The sequence below is a fragment of the Hypanus sabinus genome, chromosome 5 (genome assembly GCF_030144855.1).
Source record: "Hypanus sabinus isolate sHypSab1 chromosome 5, sHypSab1.hap1, whole genome shotgun sequence".
Lineage (NCBI taxonomy): Eukaryota > Metazoa > Chordata > Chondrichthyes > Myliobatiformes > Dasyatidae > Hypanus > Hypanus sabinus.
This window is the reverse complement of record NC_082710.1, coordinates 177,081,176-177,106,625: the sequence shown is the minus strand read 5'-3', so window position 1 is coordinate 177,106,625 and position 25,450 is coordinate 177,081,176. Positions and strand designations below refer to the sequence as shown.

Genomic DNA, 25,450 nt, shown 5'->3' with positions numbered 1-25,450 from the left:
GAGGATCAGAGTTTCCTCTACTTTCTGAGGAGACTGAGGTCCTTTGGAGTCTGCAGGCCTCTCTTTCTCATGTTCTACCAGTCTGTTGTCACCGATACAGTCTTCAATGCGGTGGTGTGCTGGGGCAATGGCATCAACACTGGAGATGCCAACAGGCTCAATAAACCGATTAGACAGGCTGGCTCTGTAAAAGGAGTCAAACTGTACACACTGGAGGCTGTTGTAGAACAAAGGACCCGACGGAAAATATGGGCAATGTTTCTCACCCTCTGCATGTCACCTAGACTGAACAGAGGATCATTTTTAGTAATAAACTAAGACAACTGCGCTTGTCTAAAAATCACTAGATGAAGTCATTCTTACCCTCAGCGATTAGGCTCAATAATGAGTCAATCTCTAGAGGGGAAGTGATGACCCCTCCTGTTAGACTGTTTGAAGTTACATTTTTTATTCTAATATCTGTAACTTCATTTGGCATCAATAAAGTATCTATCTATCTAGAAGGGGTCAGAGGGGAGTCAGAATGGGGAATAGAAAAATAGTGGAGGGAGGGCATCAGAGGGAGGTGATAGGCAGGTTAGGAGAAGAGAGGGGTTAAGGAGGGGGTCAGAATGGGAAATGGAAAAAGGGAGAAGTTGGGTGGGGGGAGAAATTGATATTCATGCCATCAGGTTGGAAACTAATATCAGGTGTTGCTTCTCCAACACAAGAGTGGCCTCATTGTGCCAGGAGAGGAGGCTCAATATGTCGGAATGGGAATGGGGATCGGCATTAAAATGGTTGGTCACTGGGAAATCCTGCCTGATGCAGGTGGAGTGATGGTGCCAACAAGACAGTCCCCCAACCTACATCGGGTCTCACGAATGCAGAAGAGGTCACACTGTGAGCACCATATACAGCGGGTAGCTCACAGCATTTCAAATTCAACACTGAGTGTAACCACTTCAAACCATGATCACTGTGTTCATGTTTTCCTACAGCAACTGTTGGGAATGGTCTTTGTGTTGTCATTTATCGTCTCCACAGCTGCCTGACCCCCTGAGTGTTCCCCATTCTTTCAGATCTCCAGCATCTGAAGCAAGATCATTGTCCTGAAAATTTGTTGTTGTTCTAATATACCACTGGTCTGTCTTTTCAGAGCTGGAACTTCAGAAATCCATCGTAGAATCTGGTAAGAGTTCAATATTGAAATATTCAGAAACTACAAGAAATAGCCGTTTTATTTAATAAAAACATTTTCTTCTGTGAGGATGAATTATTTAAGTCTTTCATGACATTGCTCTGTTTAGAGATTTGTATATTAAGAATAATAAACTAATTCCCTGTATTTTACAACCAAGGCTCCTTAAAATAATCTTGATCAAATACAAGAGACTTCAGATTTGGAGTGAACAGTCTTCTCTGGGAACAGTGGGTTAAACATAATCTATCGGTGGGAGTGATGGTTAGTGAGCAAAGGTCTTTCATATTTGGCGTAAAGCTGCATTAAGACTGGATGTTTTCAGTTTAAAGCCTTCATAAAGACTGATGCAGGATTTTGACCAAAATTGTCAAAATTTCACTTCACCACCAGCCCGCACCCCACCCCAGAGGTGCTGCTCACTGATTTCCTCCACCCATTGTTTGTTGTGTGAACTAATCCTTGTCATGTGAATGAAATGCTCTGGGTGGAATTTTCCAAGCCCTTGTGCTTTGGGTGCTTCACACCAACCTCGAGAACATGCTGGCAAATTCCCAGAACTGGGTTTGTATTTCTGCACCGAAGATCAATCACCACTCTGACACAGGCTGGAATATTACAGGGTCAGAAGTTGCTGATCCCAGCCCACACTCACCCTGTGTCTGCACCCGTGTTCTGCAGTCCGACAGTCCTGAAGGTCCGAATAATACCTCTCACACCCTCACCTCCCACACACACCCTCACCTCCCCTACTCCACTCAACTCCCCCTCCCCCTCACCTCCTGCACTCTTCCCTCACCTCCCACACTCCGACTCACCTCCCCAACTCCACCCTCACTTCCCCCACTCCCCCTCTCCTCCCACACTCTCCTTCACCTCCCACACCCCCCCTCACATCCCACACACCTCTCACCTCCCCCACTTCCCCCTCATCAAATCATCATAGGTTTGCTAAGGCTACTGGGGAGACTTTAAACTAGAATGGTTGGGGGTGGGAATCAATTTGAAGAGACCAGGGGAGAGGAGGTTAGTTCACAAATAGAGAAAGCTAGTAGACAGTGTGTGAGGGGGGATAGGCAGGTGATAGAGAAGGGGAGTGCTCAGACCAAAGATGTAGGGGAGAAGGAAGAAAGAGATTATAAAGTTGATCACATCGTTAGGGATGAACAGAGAGGAAGAGGTGGAGAGTTTCTTAAATGCATTTATTTTAATGCTAGGAGCATTGTAAGAAAGGTAGATGAGCTTAGAGCATGGATTGATACCTGGAAATATGATGTTGTAGCTATTAGTGAAACATGGTTGCAGGAGGGGTGTGATTGGCAACTAAATATTCCTGGATTTCGTTGCTTCAGGTGTGATAGAATCGGAGGGACAAGAGGGGGAGGTGTTGCATTGCTTGTCTGAGAAAATATTACAACGGTGCTCTGACAGGATAGATTAGAGGGCTTGTCTAGGGAGACTATTTGGGTGGAATTGAGGAATGGGAAAGGTGTAATAACACTTACAGGGGTGTATTATAGATGGGGAGCGAGAATTGGAGGAGCAAATTTGTAAGGAGGTAGCAGATATTTGCAGTAAGCACAAGGTTGTGATTGTGGGAGATTTTAATTTTCCACACATAGACTGGGAAGCCCAATCTGTAAAAGGGATGGATGGTTTGGAGTTTGTAAAATGTCTGCAGGATAGTTTTTTGCAGCAATACATAGAGGTACCGACTAGAGAAAGGGCAGTGTTGGATCTCCTGTTAGGGAATGAGATAGGTCAGGTGACGGAGGTATGTGTTGGGGAGCACTTCAGGTCCAGTGATCACAATACCATTAGTTTCAATATAATTATGGAGAAGGATAGGACTGGACCCGGGGTTGAGATTTTTGATTGGAGAAAGGCTAACTTTGAGGAGATGCAAAAGGACTTACAGACAGACAGACAGACATACTTTATTGACCCCGAGGGAAATTGGGTTTCGTTACAGCCGCACCACCAAGAATAGTGAGGAAGTATTGCAATATAAAACCATAAATAATTGGGACAATTTGTTTTATGGGAAGGATGTAATGGAGAAATGGAGATCATTTAAAGGTGAAATTTTGAGGGTACAGAATCTTTATGTTCCTGTTAGGTTGAAAGGAAAGGTTAAAAGTTTGAGAGCTCCATGGTAGCAGAGGCTCTGACAGAAATATTTCAAATGTCATTAGAAACGGGGCTGGCGCTGGAGGATTGGCGTTTTGCTCATGCGGTTCCATTGTTTAAAAAGGGTTCCAAGAGTAAAACTAGCAATTATAGGCCTGTCAGTTTGACGTCAGTGGTGGGTAAATTAATGGAAAGTATTCTTAGAGATGGTATATTTAATTATCTGGATAGACAGGGTCTGATTAGGAACAGTCAGCATGGATTTGTGCGTGGAAGGTCATGTTTGACAAATCATTGAATTTTTTGAAGAGGTTACGAGGAAAGTTGACGAGGGTAAAGCAGTGGATGTTGTCTATATGGACTTCAGTAAGGCCTTTGACAAGGTTCCGGACGTAAGGTTAGTTAGGAAGGTTCAGTCATTAGATATTAATATTGAAGTAGTAAAATGGATTCAACAGTGGCTGGATGGGAGATGCCAGAGAGTAGTGGTGGATAACTGTTTGTCAGGTTGGAGGCCGGTGACTAGTGGTGTGCCTCAGGGACCTGTACTGGGTCCAATGTTGTTTGTCATATACTTTAATGATCTGGATGATGGGGTGGTAAATTGGATTAGTAAGTATGCAGATGATACTAAGGTAGGTGCGTTGTGGATAATGAAATAGGTTTTCAAAGCTTGCAGAGAGATTTAGGCCAGTAAGAAGAATGGGCTGAATGATGGCAGATGGAGTTTAATGCTGATAAGAGTGAGGTGCTAAATTTTGGTAGGAATAATCCAAATAGGACATACATGGTAAATGGTAGGGCATTGAAGAATGCAGTCGAACAGAGTGATCTAGGAATAATGATGCATAGTTCCCTGAAGGTGGAATCTCATGTGGATAGGGTGGTGAAGAAAGCTTTTGGTATCCTGGCCTTTATAAATCAGAGCATTGAGTATACGAGTTGGGATGTAATGTTAAAATTGTACAAGGCATTGGTAAGGCCAGATTTGGAGTATTGTGTACAGTTCTGGTCACAAAATTATATGAAAGATAATTTAGAGAGAACAAAATAGAGAGAGTACAGAGAAGATTTACTAGAATGTTACCTGGGTTTCAGCACCTAAGTTACAGGGAAAGGTTGAACAAGTTAGGTCTTTATTCTTTGGAGCATAGAATGTTGAGGGGGGACTTGATAGAGGTATTTAAAATTATGAGGGGGGTAGATAGAGTTGATGTGGATAGGCTTTTTCCATTGAGAGTAGGGGAGATTCAAACAAGAAGGCATGATTTGAGAGTTAGGGGGCAAAAGTTTAAGGGTAACACGAGGGGGTATTTCTTTACTCAGAGTGGTAGCCTTGTGGAATGAGCTTCCAGTAGAAGTGGTAGAGGCAGGTTCGGTATTGTCATTTAAAGTAAAATTGGATAGGTATATGGACAGGAAAGGAATGGAGGGTTATGTGCTGAGTGTGGACCAGTGGGACTAGGTGAGTGTAAGCGTTGGCACGGACTAGAATGGCTGAGATGGCCTGTTTCCGTGCTGTAATTGGTATATCTCACTGCTCTCCCCTCATCTCTCCACTCACCCCTCACCTCCCCCACTCCCCCTCACATCCCTCACTCCCCCTCACATCCCCACTCTCTCCTCACCTCACACACATTCCCCTCAACTATGCCACACCCCCTGACCGCCTCACCTCCCCACTGCACCTCACTTCCCATGCTCCCACACCTCCCACACTCCCTCACTTCCCCCACTCCCCATCCCACACTCCACCCTCACGTCCGCAACTCCCCCTCACCTCCGCCTCCCCTCACATCCCGCACTCCTACCTCAACTCAGCCACTCCCCGCTCACCTCCCACACTCCCCTTTCCTTCCACACTCCCCCTCAACTCCCCCACTACCCCCTCACATCCCCCACTCCCCCTCACATCCCACACTTCCTCCTCACCTCCCCCACTCACCCTTCATCCCTTACTCTCCACTTCACCTCCAACACTCCCCCCACACCTCCCATATTCCCCCCTCACCTTGCATACTCCGCTATCACACCCCACACTCCCACTCACGGCCAACACCCACCCCCACACCCCACACTCCCACTCACCGCCAACACCCACCCCTCACCCCCACACTCCCCTTAACCTCACCTGCTTATCCTCACCTCCCACATTCCCCCCTCAACTCCCACATTTCCCCCTCACCTCCACACACCCCCTCACCTCCCACAACCCTACCTCACTTCCCACACTCCTCCCTTACCTCCCACACTCCTCCCTCACCTCCACACACTTCCTCAAATCCCCCACTCCCCCTTACCTCGACACTCCACCCCTCAACTCCCATACTCCCCCCTCACTTAGCACACTCCCCTCTCACATCCTTCACTCCTCCCTCACTCCTCCCTCATGTCCGGCACTCCGACCTCACCTCCTACACTCCCCCACCCCAACTCACCCCTCAACCCCCACACTCCCCCTCACCTACACTGCTCCCATTCACCTCTGACACTTCCCCGCACCTCCCACACTCCCCCTCACATCCCGCACTCCCCTTCACCTCCCACACTCACCCTCAACTGCCACACTCACCCCTCACCTCCCTCATTCCCCCAAACCTCCCCTCTCCCCCTCCCCTCCCACAATTCCTGCTCACCCCTCACCTCTGCAACTCACCCCCCAACCCCCACTCTCCCCCTCACCTCCCCGCTCCACCTCACCTCCAAAGCTTCCATTCACTGCCCACACTCCCCCCTCATGTCCCACACTCACCCTGCACCTGCACACACCCACTCAACTCCCCCCTCCCCCCTCATCTTGACACTCCCCCACTCCCCCTCACCTCCCATGCTCCCCCTTCACCTCCCCTACTCCACCCTCATCTCCCCCACTCGACCCTCACTTACCCCTCTCCCCCTCTACTACCACACTCCCTTCCACACCTCCCCTACCCCCTCACATCCCACACTCCCCCTCAACCTCGCACCCCTCCCTCATCTCCCATACCCCTCCCTCATCTCCCACACCCCTCCCTCATCTCCCACACTCACCTCTCACCTCCGACATTCACTCATCACCTCCACACATCCCATTAACTCCCCCACTGCACCCCCAGCTCGACACTCCACCCCTCTCCTCCCATACTCCCCCTTCACCTAGCACACTACTCCCTCAACTCCGGCCATCCTCCCTCACCTCCGGCACTCCCCCTCACCTCCCAAGCTCCTGATCACATCCCCCACTCTCCCTCACCTCCCACAGTCACCCCTCAACACCCCCACTCAGCCACACCTCAACACTCCACCCCTCACTTCTCATACTCTGCCCTCACCTAGCACACACCTCCCTCACTTCCGGCACTCTCCCTCTCCTCCCCTTTCCCCCTCTCCCCTACTCCCCCTCATCTCCCGCACTCCCCCTAACATCCCACACTCACCCTCACCTTCCCCACTCCTCCCTCACCTGCCACACTCCTCCTCACCTGCCACACTCCTCCTCACCTGCCACACACCCCCTCACATCCCACACTCACCCCTCAACTCCCCCACTCCCCCTCATCTCGACACTCCACCCCTCATCTCCCATGCTCCCCGTTCACCTAGCACACTCCTCCCTCACCTCCGGCACTCCCCCTCACAACTCACATTAACCCCTCACCACCCACACTGAACCTCAACTACCACACTCTTCCTCAACTCGACACTACCCCTCACCTCCCATACTCCCCACTCACCTCCGGCACACCTCCTTCTCCTCCAGTGCTCTCCCTCACATTCCATACTCTCCCTCACCTCCACTTTCCCTCTCTCCCCTACTCCCCCTCAACTCCCACACTCCCTCATACCTCCCCCACTCACCCCTCATCTCCCTCACTCCCACTTACCTCCCCTCCCTCACCTGCCACACTCCCCCTCACGTCCCACGCTCCCTATAACTTACCTACTCACCCCTCACCTCCCACACTCCCTCATACCTCCCCCACTCACCCCTCATCTCCCTCACTCCCACTTACCTCCCCTCCCTCACCTGCCACACTCCCCCTCACATCCCACACTCCCTCTCACCTCCCAAACTCCCCCTCACATGCCACACTCCCCCTCACCTCCCACATTACCCCACTACCCACACTGCCCCTCACCTCCCACACTCCCCCTCACATCCCCAACTCCCTCTCACCTTAACCACTCACCCCTCAAATCCCACTTCCCACCGTTCCCCTCACATACCCTTCCCTCACCCCATACTCGCCGCACACCTCCCACACACACCACTCACCTCCACACTGCCTCTCATTTCAACACTCCACCCCTCACCTCCCATACGCCCCTCTCAGCTAGGATGTTCCCCTCTCACCTCCCTCAACTCAGGCACTTCCCCCACCTCCGGCACTCCCCCTCACCTCTGGCACTCTGCCCTCACCTCCCACACTCTCCCTCACCTCGACACACCCCCTCACCTCCCACACTCACCCTGAACTACCACACTCCTCCTACACTCCCCTCTCACCTTCCACACACCCCCCTCCACTCCCCCTCATCTCGACACTCCACCTCTCACCTCCCATAATCCCCCTTCACCTAGCACACTCCTCCCTCACCTCCAGCACTCTCCCTCTCCTCCGGCACTCCGACTGCACCTCCCACACTCCCCCTCACTTCCCCAACTCACCCCTCAACCCCCACACTCCCCCTCACCTCCCCAACTCACCACTCAACCCCCACCTCACCTCCCTACTCACCCTCAAATACCACACCCCTCCCTCAGCTCCCAAACCCACCCCTCACCTCCCACACTTACACCTCAACTCCCTCACTCACCCCTCAACCACACTCCCCCTCACCTCCCCAACTCACCCCTCAACCCGCATACTCCCCCTCACCTCCCCAACTCACCCCTCAACCCCCACACTCCACCTCACCTCCCTCAGCCTCAAATACCACACCCCTCCCTCAGCTCCCAAACCCACCCCTCACTTCCATACACCCCCTCAACACCACTCCCCCTCATCTTGACACTCAACCCCTCTCCCCCCAGACTCCCCCTTCACCTAGCACACTCCTCCCTCACGTCCGGCACTCCACCTTCACCTCCCCAACTCACCCATCAACCCCCACACTCCTCCTCACCTCCCCGCTCCCCCTCACCTCCCACACTGCCCCCTCCCATACTCCACCTCCCCACCCCACTCCTCCCTCACCTCCCACACCTCCCTCACTTCCCACACTCCCCCTCACCTCCCACACTCACCCTCAAATACCACAACCCTCCTTCAGTTCCCACACCCACCCCTCATCTCCCTCAATCACCCTTCACCTCCCTCACTCCCCATTCCCTCCCCTCTCCCTCACTACTCGAACAATCCCCGCTCACCTCCCACACTCCCCCTCACATCGCACACTCCCTCTCACCTCCCACACTCCCCCTCACATCGCACACTCCCTCTCACCTCCCACACTCTCCCCTCAACTCCCACACTCCCTCCTCACCTTCCACACACACACCCCTCACGTCCACACCCCCCTCAACTCCCCCACTCCTCATCTCGACACGCCACCTCTCACCTCCCATACTCCCCCTTCACCTAGCACACTCCTCCCTCACCTCCGGCACTCCGCCTTCACCTCCCCAACCCACCCGTCAACCCCCACACTCCTCCTCACCTCCCACACTGCCCATACTCCCTCCCCACCCCAGTCCTCCCTCACATCCCCCACTCCTCCCTCACCTCCCTCACCTCCCACACTCCCCCTCACCTCCCACACTCACCGTTCCCTCCCCTCTCCCTCACTACTCGCACAATCCCGGCTCACCTCCCAAAGTCACCCTCACATTGCACACTCCCCCTCACCTCCCACACCCCCTCTCCTGCCACACTCCTCCCTATCTCCTAAACTCCCACTCACCTCCCACACTCACCCCTCACCTCGACACTCCCCAAATCTACCTCACCTCCCCTCTCCTCCCACGCTCCTCCTCACCTCCTCCCTCACCTTTCACTCTCCCCCTCACCTCCCATACTCCCCCCTCACCTAGCATATTCCCCTCTCACCTCTGGCACTCCGCCCTCACCTCCCACTCCACCTTCTATACTCCCACTCCCCCTCCTATACTCCCACCTCACCTCCGACACTCTCCCTTACCTCCCCTTCCCCTCTCTCTACTACATACCTCAACACCCACACTCCCCCTCACATCCCACACTCCCTCTCACCTCCCACACTCCCTCTCACCTCCCACACTCACCCTCACCTCCGGCACTCCCCCTCACCTCCCATACTCTCCATCACCTCCCCTTTCCCTCTCTCCCCTACTCACTCTCACCTCCCACCCAACCCCCTCACCTCCCCCATTCCCACCTCAGCTCCCCTCACTCCACCCTCACATCTGGCACTCCCGCTCAAATTTTCAACTCTCCTTCACCACCCCCACTCTCCCTCACTTCCACCACTCCACCTACCACACTCCACTCTCTTTCCTCACTGCCCCTCACATCCCACACTCCCCATTAACCTCCCCCACTCAACCCTCACCTCATCTTCCCGACTCTAAAGTCACCTCCTCAATTCCCTCTCACCTCGCCCTCTATACTTTCACCTCATTCAGTCTTACTCACCTCACGCACTCCCCCTCACCTCCCACACTGCCTCCTCACCTCTGGCACACCCCCCACCCCCCACACTCTCCCTCTCCTCCCCCGCTCCCTCTCACCTCCCCCACTCCCCGTCACCACCCATACTCCACCCTCACCTAGCACACTCTCCTCTCACCTCCCTCACTCCTCCCTCACCTCGGGCACTCTTCCTCACGTCTGGCACTCCGCCCTCATCTCCCACACTTCCTCTCACCCACTCTCCCTCTCACCCCCACACTCCCCCCACCTCCCACACACACTCTCACCTCTCTCCAGCCACCTCCCAAGCCTCCTCTCTCTCTACCCCTCTCTCTACTCTCTCTCTCTCTCCTTAGTCGTCTCTCTACCCCCTCCCCTTCTCTCTCTATCCCATCTCTCACCGCTCACCTCTAAACCACTCTAAGCCCCCACTCTCTGCACAATCCTCCCTCTAACCCCCCCAAAACCCTCACTCAAAACCAACTCTCTTTACTCACCACTACCCACAGACTACAAACCCCTCTCTACCCCGGCCACTTTCTAACCCCCCTCTCTCTACCCCCTCTCTTTCTCTATCACCTCTCTACACCCTCTCTATCTAACACTCTCCCTAACCCATCTCTACCCTCTCTCTCTATCCCCTCTCTCTTCCCTACTCTCCCTAACCCACTCTCTACCCTCACCCTCTCTAACCCCCCCTCTCTCTACCCCCTCTCTGTCTACCCTCTTCTCTCTACCCCTTCTCTCAACCTGCTCTCCCTATCTTCTCTGTACTTCTACTACCTTCTCTCCTTCTACCCACCTCTCCGTCTACCCCTTCTCTCTAACTCCCTCTTTCTACCCTGTCCCTCTACCCTCTCTCTTTCACCCTCTCTGTCTACCCACTGTCTCCATCTACCCACACTCTACTCCCTCTAATCCCTCCTTCTCTGCTGTCTTTCTACTCCTCTCTCTACCCCCCCCATGTAACCCCCCCCTACATTGTCCCTAAACATCTGTCTGTAAACCGCTCTCCCTAACTCTCTCTCAAACCCTCTTTCTACCATCTCTCCCCTCTCTCTACCCCTCTCCCTCTTTCTCTCTACCCCCTCTCTAACCCCCTTTTTTACCAGACTCTCTAACCCTCTACACCATTCCACTACCCCCTCTCTCCCCACCTCTCTCTTCCCCATCTCCCCACTCTCTATCCCCAATCTCCATCCCCCTCCCTAATGCTCGTGCCCTCTAACCCCTGAGCTCTCCCTACATCACTACCCTCTCTCCCTCACATCCCTCTTCCCACTCCTTTCTTCCCTCCTCTCTTATTCCCCCTTTTCTCCTCAGCCCATCTCCCCCACCCTTGCTTTCTCTCTGCCCCCCCTCTCTTTCCTCTCTCTCCCCTCTCTCTTTCTCCCCCACCCCCTCTCCCCCTCTGTCACAAACCTCAAGCCATTCTCTCCCCATCTCCAGCACCCCTCTGCCTTCTTTACACCCTCTCCTCTCTCTTTACCCACTCCCTCTCTATCTTCTCTCTCTATCCACTATCCTGCTCTTCCCCACCCCTCTCACCTCTCTCTCTCCCTCACCCACCCCCTCTGTGCCCTCCTCTCTTTCTCCCCAATCTCTCCTCCCCATTTCTCTCCCCCGTCTCTATCCCCACTAACTCTCCCTCTCCCCTCCCATCTTTCTGTGTCTCTCCCTTTCCCCCTCTCAGCATTCCCCTCTCTGCCCCCACTCTAGCTCTCCCTTCCCTCGCACTCCTACTTCCCCTCCTCTCTCCCTCACCATTCCCTGCCATCTCTCTACAACCCCCATTCCCAGTCTCCTTCACATCTCACACCCCCTCTCGAGCCTTCTCTCCCCCACCCCTCACATCCCATGTCTCTCCCCATCTCTCCCTGCCTCTCTCCCCCAACCATCTCCCCATCTTTCCCCCATCACAACCCCCACCTCTCTCCCCTCATCTCTCACACCCATCTCTCACTCCTCCGTCCTCCACTCTCTCCCACTTTTTACTGCCCCTCCCCTCTCCCTCTCTCCTCCCCACCTCTCTCCCCATCCACCTCCCCACCTCCACTCCACAGTGCATTGAACTGAACTGAACTGAACTCTGCACCATCATAAGTCTATTCATTGACCCCTAGACCGATGGAGCTTGGTTTTGATTCATATTTCCACACTTCTGTATGTATGTATATATACACACAGAATATATCATTGCTAACCTGTTTTTTATATATATATATATTTGCATTTTATATTACTGTATTACTCAGTTTACAGTAATACCAGACTCCAACGTATTGTTCCATTTCTGCTGGTTTGGTAACCCGGGGTATGTGACACATGCTGTTCGTACAGATTAATTAATGACACCGTGCATTGATAGAACGAGGTAAAACAACAACATGCAGAGAAAGTGTAACAGCTCCGGAGCAAGTGCAGAGTAGGGAAATGATAAGGAGCAAGATCACATTGAGGTAGATTGTCAGATCAAGAGTGCATCTGATTGTACTAGGAAACCATTCAATAGTCTTATCAGAGCAGGGTAGAAGCTGTCCTTCAGACTGCTTCAGGCTTTTGTATCTTCCACCCCGTGGGAAATGGTAATGCTGGAGACTGAGACTCTGGGAAAGTTACTGACGTGGTCCTTGAGGATAAACATTTACCTTCTGACCTACAAGTTGTGACACAGAATTAGGGGCTGATTATGTATCTAAAGCCATTTCCTGTGAAATTAATTGCACACTAAATCCACGAGAGATTTCTTCAGTCTTGTCTGTTCTTTCTGTTTTCAGTGTGGAAGAGGATATGTGGCCATGAAGGTAAGATCTTGTGTTACTAGACTGAGAGGTTTAGTATAAACAGCTTTTGAAAATGAGTCAGTCTCGATGTAATGGGAGGTATTCAGGAGGTTGAAGGAGTTCAGGGTGATGTGTTCTCACAAAGGAGGAAGAGTCATGTGGCATGATTGCATTCATAGGCTGAAGCAGGAATATAACAGTTTGTATGTTTTGTTTGCAAGTGGGAAGATTTGCTGGTACTGCTCTGGGTTGGTGGGGTGGGGTGGAGTGGTGTAAACTAGTCCTGCAGGGGGGTGGGAACCAAAGTGCCAGCAGTTGTGGGAAAAGATGCTGTTTACACTCCGTACAAAGACAGCAATTGAAAGGTTCAGTGTGGTGGGAAGAATGTTCTGAGTTGCATCCATTTCAATGCAAGAAGTACTGTACGTAAGGTGGGTGAGCTTAAAGCGTGGATCAGCACGTGGAATTATGACATTGTAGCCATTGGTTGGAGGAGGGGCAGGACCGGCAGCTCAGTGTTCCAGGTTCCATTGTTTTAGACGTGTTTTTAAACATGGGAGCAAAATTGGCAAATATGATAGAGCACTATACATTAAAGAGGGAAATCTGGTATCACCAGCCTGGGAAAAGTGTTACTGCAGTGCTCAGGCCGGACAGACTGGAGGGCTTGTCTACTGAGGCTACATGGGTGGAACTGAGGAATCAGAAAGTTATGACCACATTAACGGTATTATATTACCGACCACCCTACAGTCTGCAGGATTTAGAGGAGCGAATTCACAGAGAGAGCGCAGACAGTTGGGTCGGATAGAGATCATCAAATGTTTCAGGAAAGTTACCTCAACATGTAGCTGTCACAAGTAGAGAGAATGCAATACTGGATCTCCTGTCTGGGAATTAGTTGACAGGAGTGTGTGACGGGATGTGGATCCACTGATCACTGAAGAGGATATCAACAAGTTTTATGACGATCTTGACAGTGCTTATGAGCAATGTAAATCTCAGGATATAAAACTCTTCATGGGAGATTTTAACTCCAAAGTTGGACAGGGAAGGGTTGATAACATCACAGGACCTTTTGGATTAGGGGAGAAAAATGAAAATGGAGAAAGGTTTACTGATTGGTGTGTCAGAAACAACCAAGTGATCACCAATACTCGGTATAAAAACAATCAACGTAGATTGCGTACTTGGATCAGCCCTGGAGATAGAACACGGAATCAAATAGATTTCATTACCATGAACGAACACTTTAGAAAAAATATCACAAATTCTAAAGCCTATCCAGGAGCAGACTGTGGTTCAGATCACCATCCAGTAATAGCTACCATCAAAACAAAATTAAAGAAACTGAAACGTGGAACAAAGAGAAAGAAGTATATGTTGGGAGAACCTAAAAATGATCGCATCCTTAAGCAACAATTCAAAAAAGCTGTAAAAGAACACATCAAAGAAAATGAAACAACACCGATTTGGGACAGATTTAAATATGCTATACAGCAATCAGCAGAGGAGATAATCCCAGTACCAGAAATCCAACACACCAACAAGGGGTGGATAACCCAAGAAATTCTAGATCTGATGGAACAAAGAAGGTTAGTGAAGAATAATGAAGTGCAATACAGAGAGCTAGACAATTGTGCAATATTGCAAAGGAAGGATGGCTGAATCAAAAATGCAATGAAGTAGAAGGCCACATTAACAACAGCAAAGAAATGCACAAGAAAATTAGGGAAATTACTGGAATTAAAAAACTTCCTCTACAGGATACATAAGATCAGCAGACGGATCGATACTAACAGATCCAGATAAAGTATGTGACACAGCAGGTCGGGCAGCATCTGTGGAAACGAGCAGTCAACGTTTTGGGCCGAGATCCTTCGTCAGGACTGAAGAGGGAGGGGGCAGGGGCACCATAAAGAAGGTGGGGGGAGGGTGGGAAGGAGAAGGCTGGTAGGGGGTCAGGTGAAAAACCAATCAGACGAATGATCAAGGGGTGGGGGAGGGGAAGCAGGGAGGGGATAGACAGGAGAGGTGAAGGAGGAATGTAAGGGGAAAGCACTATTGGTAGTAGAGGAAGGCAGAATCAGGAGAGAGGTGATAGGCAATTGGAGGAGGAGGCAGAGTGAAACTGGGATGCGGGAAGGGAGAGGGAGGGAATTACCAGAAGTTGGAGAATCCGATGTTCATACCAGGGGCTGGAGACTACCCAGACGGTATATGAGGTGTTGCTCCTCCAACCTGAGTTTGGCCTCATTATGGCAGTAGAGGAGGCCATGTATGGACATATCCGAATGGGAATGTGAAGCTGAGTTGAAGTGGGTGGCAACCGGGAGATCCTGTCTGTTGTGACGGACGGAGCGGAGGTGCTCGACGAAGCGGTCCCCCAATCTGCGTCGGGTCTCGCTGATGTAGGGGAGGCCGCACCGGGAGCACCGGATGCAATAGATGACCCCAACAGACTCACGAGTGAAGTGTTGCCTCACCTGGAAGGACTGTTTGGGGCCCTGAACGGTGGTGAGAGGGGAGGTGTAGGGACAGGTGTAGCACTTACACTTGCAGGGGTAAGTACCAGGTGGGAGATCTGTGGGGAGGGACGTGTGGACCAGGCAGATGTGGAGGCAACGATCCCTGCAAAAGGTGGAGAGGGGTAGAGAGGGAAAGATGTGCTTAGTGGTGGGGTCCTGTTGAAGGTAGCAGAAATTGCGGAGGATAATATGCTGGATCCGGAGGCTGGTGGGGTGGTAGGTGAGGACAAGGGGAACACGGTCCCTGTTGTGGTGACGGGAGGATGGGGTGAGGGCCGAAGTGTTGGAAATGGAGGAGGTGCAGGTGAGGGCATCATTGATGATGGCAGAAGGGAAACCATGATTCTTAACGAAAGAGGACATTTGAGATGTCCTGGAATGGAAAGACTCATCCTGGGAAAAGATGCGGCGGAGACGGAGGAACTGGGAATAGAGAATAGCATTTTTACATTTGACAGGGTGGGAAGAGGTATAGTTGAGGTAGTTATGAGAGTCAGTGGGTTTATAGAAGATGTCAATGGACAGTCTGTCTCCAGAGATGCAGACCAAGAGGTCTAGAAAGGGACCTTCAACAGGACCCCACCACTAAGCATATCTTTCCCTCTCTACCCCTCTCTGCTTTTTGCAGGGATCATTCCCTCCACGACGTCCCTCCCCACAGATCTCCCACCTGGTACTTATCCCTGGAAGTGTAAGGGCTACACCTGACCCTACACCTCCTCTCTCGCCACCATTCAGGGCCCCAAACAGCCCTTCCAGGTGAGGCAACACTTCACTCGTGAGTCTGTTGGGGTCGTCTATTGCATCCGGTGCTCCCGGTGTGGCCTCCTCTACATCAGCGAGACCCGACGCAGATTGGGGGACCGCTTCGTCGAACACCTCCGCTCCGTCCGCCACAACAGACAGGACCTCCCGGTTCCCACCCACTTCAACTCTGCTTCACATTCCCATTCGGATATGTCCATACATGGCCTCCTCTACTGCCATGATGAGGCCAAACTCAGGTTGGAGGAGCAACACCTCATATACCGTCTGGGTAGTTTCCAGTCCCTGGTATGAACATGCAATTCTCCAACTTCTGGTAATTCCCTCGCCCTCCCTTCCCCCATCCCAGTTTCACTCTGCCTCCTCCTCCAATTGCCTATCACCTCTCTCCTGATTCTGCCTTCCTCTACTACCCATAGTGCTTTCCCCTTACATTCCTCCTTCACCTCTCCTGCCTATCTCCTCCCTGCTTCCCCTCCCCCACCCCTTGATCTTTCCTCTGATTGGTTTTTCACCTGGCACCTACCAGCCTTCACCTTCCCACCCTCCCCCCCCACCTCCTTTATAGGGCCCCTGCCCCCTCCCTCTTCAGCCCTGCCGAAGGGTCTCGGCCCGAAACGTTGACTGCTCGTTTCCACGGATGCTCCCCGACCTGCTGAGTTCCTCCAGCGTGTTGTACGCGTTGACTTGACCACAGTATCTGCAGTGTACTTTGTGTTTACTAAAGTATGTGAGAGGTGGATTCAGTATCTAGAGCAGCTTTCTGAAGATAATAGAGGGGAACCCCCAGATATTAAACACCCTAATTCTGGCCCAGCTATTACCAAAGAAGAAATAACTAAAGCAATGAAAAGTATGAAACATGGTAAAGCCACTGGACCTGATGAAATTTCAGTGGAAATGATACAAGCCCTAGAAGATCTGGGCATAGATATTCTTTTTGAACTGTTTAATGGCATATATGAGTCTGGTGTATTGCCTGACGATCTCTTAAAATCAGTATTTATAACTCTGCCAAAAATTCCTGGAACTATTGATTGTGAAAATTACAGAACAATCAGTCTTATGAGTCACAGAATAAAGATTTAGTTCTGAGTCGAATTAAAAACAAGTTAAGGCCAGAAACTTCTAAACTGCAATATGAGTTTGTTGAGGATAGAGGAACTAGGAACGCAATTTTCATACTACGAATGCTTTCAGAAAGGGCAAGTTTTGCGAAAGCTGAGGATAGTCCATCTCCCACCTCCCATCCTCATCACATTCTACACGGGTTGTATTGAGAGCATCCTGAGCAACTGAATCACTGCCTGGTTCGGAAATTGCACCATCTCGGATCGCAAGACCCTGCAGCAGATAGTGAGGTCAGCTGAGAAGATCATTGGGGTCTCTCTTCCTGCCATCACGGACATTTACACTACACACTGCATCTGCAAAGGAAACAGCATTATGAAGGACCCCATGCACCCCTCATACAATCTCTTCTCCCTCCTGCCGTCTGGGAAAAGACTCCGAAGCATTCGGGCTCTCACGACCAGACTATGTAACAGTTTCTTCCCCCAAGCTATCAGACTCCTCAATTTCTGAAGCCTGGACTGACACCTTGCCCTACTGTCCTGTTTATTATTTATTGTAATGCTCTTTTTGTGCACTTTATGCAGTCCTGTGTCGGTCTGTAGTCTAGTATAGCTTTCTCTGTGTTTTTTTTTGTTACGTAGTTCAGTCTAGTTTTTTGTACTGTGTCATGTAACACCATGGTCCTGAAAAACGTTGTCTCATTTATACTATGCACTGTACCAGCAGTTATGGTCGAAATGACAATGCAAGTTGACTTGACTTGAATTGAATATCAAAATAATGTCATTTGACAAAGTTTAACACGAAAAATTATTTCAAATTCTCACTAAACATTGACAGAAGGGACCAACAACTGCTTCAAAATTTATATTGGAATCAAATGACGGCGGTAAAATGTGATGATAGTATAAGCAGCTGGACTAAAATTCGAAGAGGAATTAGACAGGGATGCGTTGCCTTACCGGAATTATTTAATATCTATAGTGAAATGATTCTCAGAGAAATAGAGGACCTGGATGGGATAAAAATCGGAGGTTTTTAACATCAACAATATAAGATATGCAGACGATACCACCCTCACAGCAAGTGCTGCAGAAGACCTACAAATCCTCCTGGACAAAATAGTACAAACAAGTGCAGATTTTGGTCTAACCATCAACTGTAAAACAAACAAATGTATGGTAATATTGAAACAGCAGGATACTCCCAACTGCCAATTGTACATCAGTAACCAAGAGATTGAACAAAAGACCGGCTTTAATTACCTTGGTAGCTTTATATCACAAGACGCTAGAAGTAAAGTAGAAATAAAAGGAATTGCCATTGCCAAAACCAACTTCCAGAAACTGAAACCCATTTTTACCAACAGACACATTTCTATGACAAGAAGGCTGAGGCTACTAAAATGTGACATCTGGTCAATCTTGCTGTATGCTTCCGAAACATGGACTAGAACACCAGAACTCCAAAGAAACTTAGAAGCAACAGAAATGTGGTTTCTTAGAAGAATGTTGAAAATATCATATAGAGTTAGGGTAACTAATGAGACGGTACTCCAACATGCCCATACAAAAAGGTCTTTAATGAGCACAGTAAATGAGAGGAACTTTAATTCCTGGGCCATGTCATCAGAAAGGGAGAAATAGAATGCCTTCCATTACAAGGCTGTATGCCTGGGAAACGCAGAAGAGTCAAGTCACTTTTTATTGTCATTTTGACCATAAACTGCTGGTACAGTACACAGTAAAAAACGAAACAACGTTCCTCCAGGACCCTGGTGCTACATGAAAGAACACAAAACTACACTAGACTACGTAAAACAACACAAAAACTACACCAGACTACAGATCTAAGCAGGACTACATAAAGTGCACAAAACAGGGCAGGGCAGTACAATAATTAATTAATCAACAAGACAATAGGCACAGTAGAGGACAAATTTCAATATAATAATAGATGATGTAGATGTCAGTCTGGACTCTGGGTATTGAGGGGTCTGATGGCTTGGGGGAAGAAACTGTTGCACAGTCTGGTCGTGAGAGCCCGAATGCTTCGGTACCCTTTCCCAGACGGCAGGAGGGAGAAGCGTTTGAGGGTGCGTGGGGTGAGAGGAAGGCAAAGAAGAAAATATATGGACACTGTGAAAGAACTAACAGATCTAAGTGTGTGAGATATCATTGACGCTGCGAGGGATCGTTCGAAGTGGAGAGCCATGATGGCCCAAGCGTGTAACCCACAAGGCACATGAAGAAGAAGAAGAAGATCATAATTCCATTAATTACGGAGAAGGACAAGTCTAACCCTCAGACTGAGATTCTATACTGGTAAAAGGCCAATTTGATGGCATCAGAAAGGATCAGATAAGTGGGAAGCCTTCAAAAATTTTGAGAGTACAGAAATTGTATGTTCCTGCAAGAATAAAAGACATGTTTAAAAGGTTTAGGAAACCTTTTTTGCGGGGGTGAAATGAGGCTCTGGTTAACAGGATGGAGCAGGTGCATCGCAAATGTAGGCAGCGAAGAACAAATGAGGTACTTGAGTATAAGAAATACAAACAAACACTTGAGAGGAAATCAGGAGGGCTAAAATAAGCCATGAAGTTGATCCAGCAGATCACTTTTCCCATAGCCTCGGACAGGGATTTGAGCAGCCATTGTAACTGGAGGATGGTGAGTTATGATGCTATTAGGTGGGAACTTGGGATTGTCGACTGGGAATGGTGGTACATAGGGAAATGGACAATGTAGATATGGTGTTTGTTTAGGGAGCACTTGCAGGGGTTCATGGACAGGTTTGTCCCACTGAGACAGTGAAAGGGTGGGAGGGTGAGGAAACCATGGTTGACAGGACATGTGGAACATCAGGGCAAGAGGAAGCAGGAAGTTTACTTCCAGTTTAGGGAAGCAAAGATCAGACGGGCTTCTCGAGAGTTACAAGGTAGCCAGGAAGGAGCTGAGAACTGGACTGGGGAGAGTTAGAAGACACGAGAAGGCCATGGTGAGTCGGATTAAGCAAAACCCCAAGGCATTGTACACATAGGTGCAGAACAGGAGGATGACTAGAGTGAGGGTAGGACCGATCAAGGATAGAAGTGGAAACATGCCTGGTGACAGAGGAGGTTGGAAAGGTCTATAATGAAGACTTTGCTTCAATATTAACTACTGAGAGAGAGAGAGAGATTATGATTTTTAAGAGAAGAGCACAAAACAGGCTGATACGCTAGAACGTCGACATTCAGAAAGAGGATGTGCTGGTTGTTTAGTAAAGTATTAGGATAGATAAAACCACAGTCAATACCACAGGCTACTCTGGGAAGTGAGGGAAGAGATTTCTGCGCCATTGACGGTCATCTTTGTCTCCTCATTTGTCACAGTGTTGGTGCCATATGCCTGGAGGGTGGCATATTAAACTAATTTGCAGGGTGATGGGAACCGGAGTGATCGTGCTGAGGAGGAGGTAGTTGGTTTACAAACAGAGGCAGTGTGTAGTGAGACTCCGGACAAGGAGAGGCTGATGATCGGGGAAAATTGCAGTCAACAGGGTGAGTTGTAATGCAAAGGTGGACAAAATCAAAAAGGTTGAATACAGGACTGAAGGTGTTACATTTGAATGTGTGCAGTGTACGGAATAAGGTAAATGAACTTGTAGGACAGTTACAGATTGGCAAGTATCATGTTGTAGGCATCGCTGATCGTGGTTGAAAGAAGATTATAGTTTTGACATTATCCAAGGATGCAGATTGTACCAAAAGGACAGGCAGGAAGGCAGAGGGGGCTCCGTGGCTCTGTTAGTAAAAAAATATGAAATCAAATCATTAGAAGAAGAGGACATCAGATCGGAAGGTGTTGAATAATTGTGGACAGAGCTTTGGAATGGCATGGGTGAAAAGACCCTGATGGGAGTTGTATACAAACCCCAAACAGTAGCAAGTGGTTGCAAACTACAACAAGAGATAGAAGGTGTATCCCAAAAGGGCAATGATACAAGCTGGGTTTTCAATATGTGGATAGATTGGGAAAATCAGATTCCAAGAGAGGGATTTCTACAAAGTCTGAGAGATGGCTTTTTAGAGCAGTTTGTAGTTGAGCCCACTCTGGGATCAGCTATTCACGAATGGTGAAATGAATTGGAATTGATTAGAAAGCTTAAGGTAAAAGAACCCTTCAGGGAAAGTGATCATAATATGATCGGATTCACACTGAAATTTCAGAAGGAGAAGCAGAAGGCAGATGTATCGGTATTACAGTGGAATAAAGGGAATTACAGAGGCAGAGATAGGAGCTGGCCAGAATTCATTGGAAAAGAATACTGGCAGGGATGACGGCAAAGCAGGAATGGCTGGAATACGATACCAAGGATGTTTATTTGTGGAATTTTCTGCACCGCAGGGCTGTGGGGTCTCAGTCATTCAGTTCAGTTGAAGTCACAGAGTCATTGTCATACAGCACAGAAACAGGCACTTCAACCCATCAACTCTGTGCTGACCTATTTACCCATATATACTCATCCCATTGGCCGGCATTAGGTCAGTCTGTGTGTCTCCAAAACACAGTGATTGTATCTGATTCCATCACCTCCTCTGCCAGCAAGTTCCAACATCAACCACTCACTCTTCAAGTAAACTCACCTTTAAACTCCTTCCTCCACCTCAGACATGTGACCTCTTGTATTTGATCCCACTCCTGTGGGGAGAAGATTTCAACCATCTGCTCAATCTAAGCCCCTCATCATCGTATCTATTTCTGTCAGATCACCCCTCAGCCCATTTACCTGTATTTGGCCCGTATCCTTCTAAACCTTCCCTGTCATCATTTCCCTGTCCCAGGCCTCAACTCCTCTTCTGTGCCAATTCCACAGGGTCCTCAATTCCCCCGTGTTACAGAAGATGATCAACCTCATCTTCTACCACCTTACAGAAGCAAATGTGCTGCAGGTCCTAAGATGCAGAAAGGTCGATAAATCCCCAGGTCCTCATCAAGTGTATCCCAGGACATTGTGGGAAGCTCAGGAGGAGAGTGTGGGGCCCATTTGGAGATATGTGAGTCATTGATAGCTCCGGGTGAGGGGCCAGAAGACTGGAGGGAGACTAATGTTGAAGATTTATAGAAGATCGACTGTAGGGAAAATCCTGGGAAGTACAGACCGGTGAGCCTAACGTCAGTGGTGGGTACATTAATGGAGGGGATTCTGAGAGACAGGATCTACATTCATTTGGAAAGACAATGACTAATCAGAGATACCCAGCTTGGCTTTTATAGAAACATAGAAACAAATAAAAATTACTGCACAATACAGGCCCTTCAGCCCACAATGCAGTGCGGAACATGTACTTACTTTAGAAATTACCTAGGATTACCCATAGTCCTCTCTTCTTCCAAGCTCCATGAACCTATGCAGGAGTCTCTTAAAAGACCGTATCCTATCCAACTCTACCACCATCACCTGCAGCCTATTCCACGCACTCACCGCTCTCTGCGTAGAAAACTTACCCCTAATGTCAGTGGTGGGTACATTAATGGAGGGGATTCTGAGAGACAGGATCTACATTCATCTGGAAAGGTGAGGACTGATCAGGGACATCCAGCTTGGCTTTCTGCATGGACGGAGATGATGGAAGTGCAGTAGACATTGTCTACATGGACTTTAACAAGGGATTTGACAAGGTACTTCATGGTCGACTATTCCAGAGAGTTAGATCACATGGGCTACACTACGATCTGGCCCATTGGATACAGAGTTGTCTGGGTGGAGTCCTGTGACCAGTGGTTGTTCTGCAGGGATCGGTGCTGGGTCCACTGTTTTTCATCATCCATATGAATGATTTGGAGAGAATGTAGGTGACGTGTTTAGTAGGTTTGTGCAGGACTCTAAAATCAGTGGTGTAGTGGACAGTGAAGCGAGTTATTTAATTATTAATTTTCAGATACAGTGTGAAATGGGCCCTTTCAGCTCAGCAAGTCACACACCCAGCAACTGAGCTGTTTAACACCCATCTAATCACAGAACAATTTACAATGACCAGTTAACCCACTAACCAGCACCCGGACAAAACCCCTGCAGTCGTGGGGTGAACAGAGACCCTCCTTACAGACGGTGCCACAACTGAACCCCAAACCCTGGAAGGCCCCAAGGTGAAATAGCATAGCTGTATCTCCCTCCACACACGCTGCTTGACCCGCTGAGATCCTCCACAATGTCAGTGTGTTGATCTAAAAACCTCCGCTCACTATCCCGGTGAAAAACCTCGGGAAGATGCTGGTTGTCCATCCGCTGCGTTTTGGTTAAACCCCGGGAAAGGGTCCGGTCGGCCACCCGACTGTCCCCGGGGCCGCGCTGCCCGAGTCTCCCCCCGGTCCCGGGGCCGCGCTGCCCGAGTCTCCCCCCGATCCCCGATTCCCGAGGCCGCGCTGCCCGAGTCTCCCCCCCTCCCCCGATCCCCGGGGCCGCGCTGCCCGAGTCTCCCCCGATCCCCGGGGCCGCGCTGCCCGAGTCTCCCCCCGATCCCCGGGGCCGCGCTGCCCGAGTCTCCCCCCGATCCCCGGGGACGCGCTGCCCGAGTCTCCCCCCCCCCGATTCCCGGGGCCGCGCTGCCCGAGTCTCCCCCCCACCCCGATCCCCGGGGCCGCGCTGCCCGAGTCTCCCCCCGATCCCGGGGCCGCGCTGCCCGAGTCTCCCCCCGATCCCGGGGCCGCGCTGCCCGAGTCTCCCCCCGATCCCCGGGGCCGCGCTGCCCGAGTCTCCCCCCGATCCCCGGGGCCGCGCTGCCCGAGTCTCCCCCGATCCCCGGGGCCGCGCTGCCCGAGTCTCCCCCGATCCCCGGGGCCGCGCTGCCCGAGTCTCCCCCGATCCCCGGGGCCGCGCTGCCCGAGTCTCCCCCCGATCCCGGGGCCGCGCTGCCCGAGTCTCCCCCCGATCCCGGGGCCGCGCTGCCCGAGTCTCCCCCCGATCCCGGGGCCGCGCTGCCCGAGTCTCCCCCCGATCCCCGGGGCCGCGCTGCCCGAGTCTCCCCCCGATCCCGGGGCCGCGCTGTCCGAGTCTCCCCCCGATCCCCGGGGCCGCGCTGTCCGAGTCTCCCCCCTCCCCCGATCCCCGGGGCCGCGCTGCCCGAGTCTCCCCCCTCCCCCGATCCCCGGGGCCGCGCTGCCCGAGTCTCCCCCCTCCCCCGATCCCCGGGGCCGCGCTGCCCGAGTCTCCCCCCCCCCCGATCCCGGGGACGCGCTGCCCGAGTCTCCCCCGATCCCGGGGCCGCGCTGCCCGTCTCCCCCCGATCCCCGGGGCCGCGCTGTCCGAGTCTCCCCCCGATCCCCGGGGACTCTCTAATTCTCTGCTTCTCCCCCCAGTCTCTGTCACCCTGGATGTGGAAACGGCGCATCCGTGGCTCGAGGTGTCTGAGGATCGGAAGAGTGTGAGATGGACCGAGACCTGGAGGAATCTCCCTGACACCGGGAAGAGGTTCACATACTGGGCTTGTGTGCTGGGATCGGAGGGATTCACATCGGGGAGACATTACTGGGAGGTGGAGGTGACGGGGAATCAGAGCTGGAGTCTGGGAGTCGCCGCAGAGTCTGTGAAGAGGAAGGGAGGGGTCGGACTGAGTCCGGAGACCGGATGCTGGACCATCGGGCGGTTTAATGACGGGATGTGGGTTTACACCTCCCCTGAGTCCCGTCTCCCTGCCGGTCCCATCCCCGGGAGGGTGGGAGTTTATCTCAGTTACGAGTCCGGGACAGTTTCATTTTACAACGCGGAGACCAAGTCCCATCTCCACACCTTCACTGGGAATAAATTCACGGAGAAACTTTATCCTTTCTTCTGGACTGTAAATGAAAACGAGTGGCTGAGAATCTGCTCCGGTTCCGCTGCGGGTCTGTAAACGGGTCGGGTCCGGGACTGGTGTCAGGAGTCAGTCAGTGTAAATATAAATGTGCGGAGAGTGAAATAAACACGATGTGAGAATTATCGATCCATTAATTTTAACTGGTTTACCGCATCCGTCAACGGAACAGAAACACTGCGGATTCAGCAGCAGCCGCGGGCGGCGGGTCCTGAGCTCCCCGGCTCCTCCGGGTGCTAAAGCCAACCGGGACTGACAGGGTAACTGGGGCAAGTGGGGGTGATACTGACTGGGAGAGGGAGGTCAGGGTGAATCTTAGGGGACGGGACAGGCGCCGGTGGTAACACACAAAGTGCCAAGGAATCGGTACAGAAAGGTGGAAGGAAGGGGGAGTAAAAGCTGACAGCTGATCCGGATGAGGGAGGGGTGGAGTGTGGAAATGTGTCAGAAGCTGGGAGGGGAGAGGTGGGAGAGACAAAGATGATGGAATCTGCTTGGAGAGGGCTGTGGAGACTGGAATAAAGGGAGGGAGGTGGGGAGGAGTGTGTGGGGAACGGGAAGATGGA

General features: G+C 51.0%; 1 protein-coding gene across 2 annotated transcripts in view; it reads left to right on the top strand.

Annotated features, from left to right (window-relative positions):
* The window catches only part of LOC132394657 (butyrophilin subfamily 1 member A1-like), an 81,718-nt gene extending 56,720 nt beyond the window's left edge, over positions 1 to 24,998 (top strand). For both annotated transcript variants that reach the window (XM_059971020.1, XM_059971019.1), the window contains exons 7-9: positions 1,139 to 1,171; positions 12,678 to 12,704; positions 24,391 to 24,998. In XM_059971020.1, coding sequence (XP_059827003.1) covers positions 1,139 to 1,171; positions 12,678 to 12,704; positions 24,391 to 24,923 — 593 coding nt within the window. In that variant the 3' untranslated portion in view covers positions 24,924 to 24,998. The remainder of the gene's footprint in view (positions 1 to 1,138; positions 1,172 to 12,677; positions 12,705 to 24,390) is intronic.
* The last annotated feature ends 452 nt before the right edge of the window (positions 24,999 to 25,450 follow it).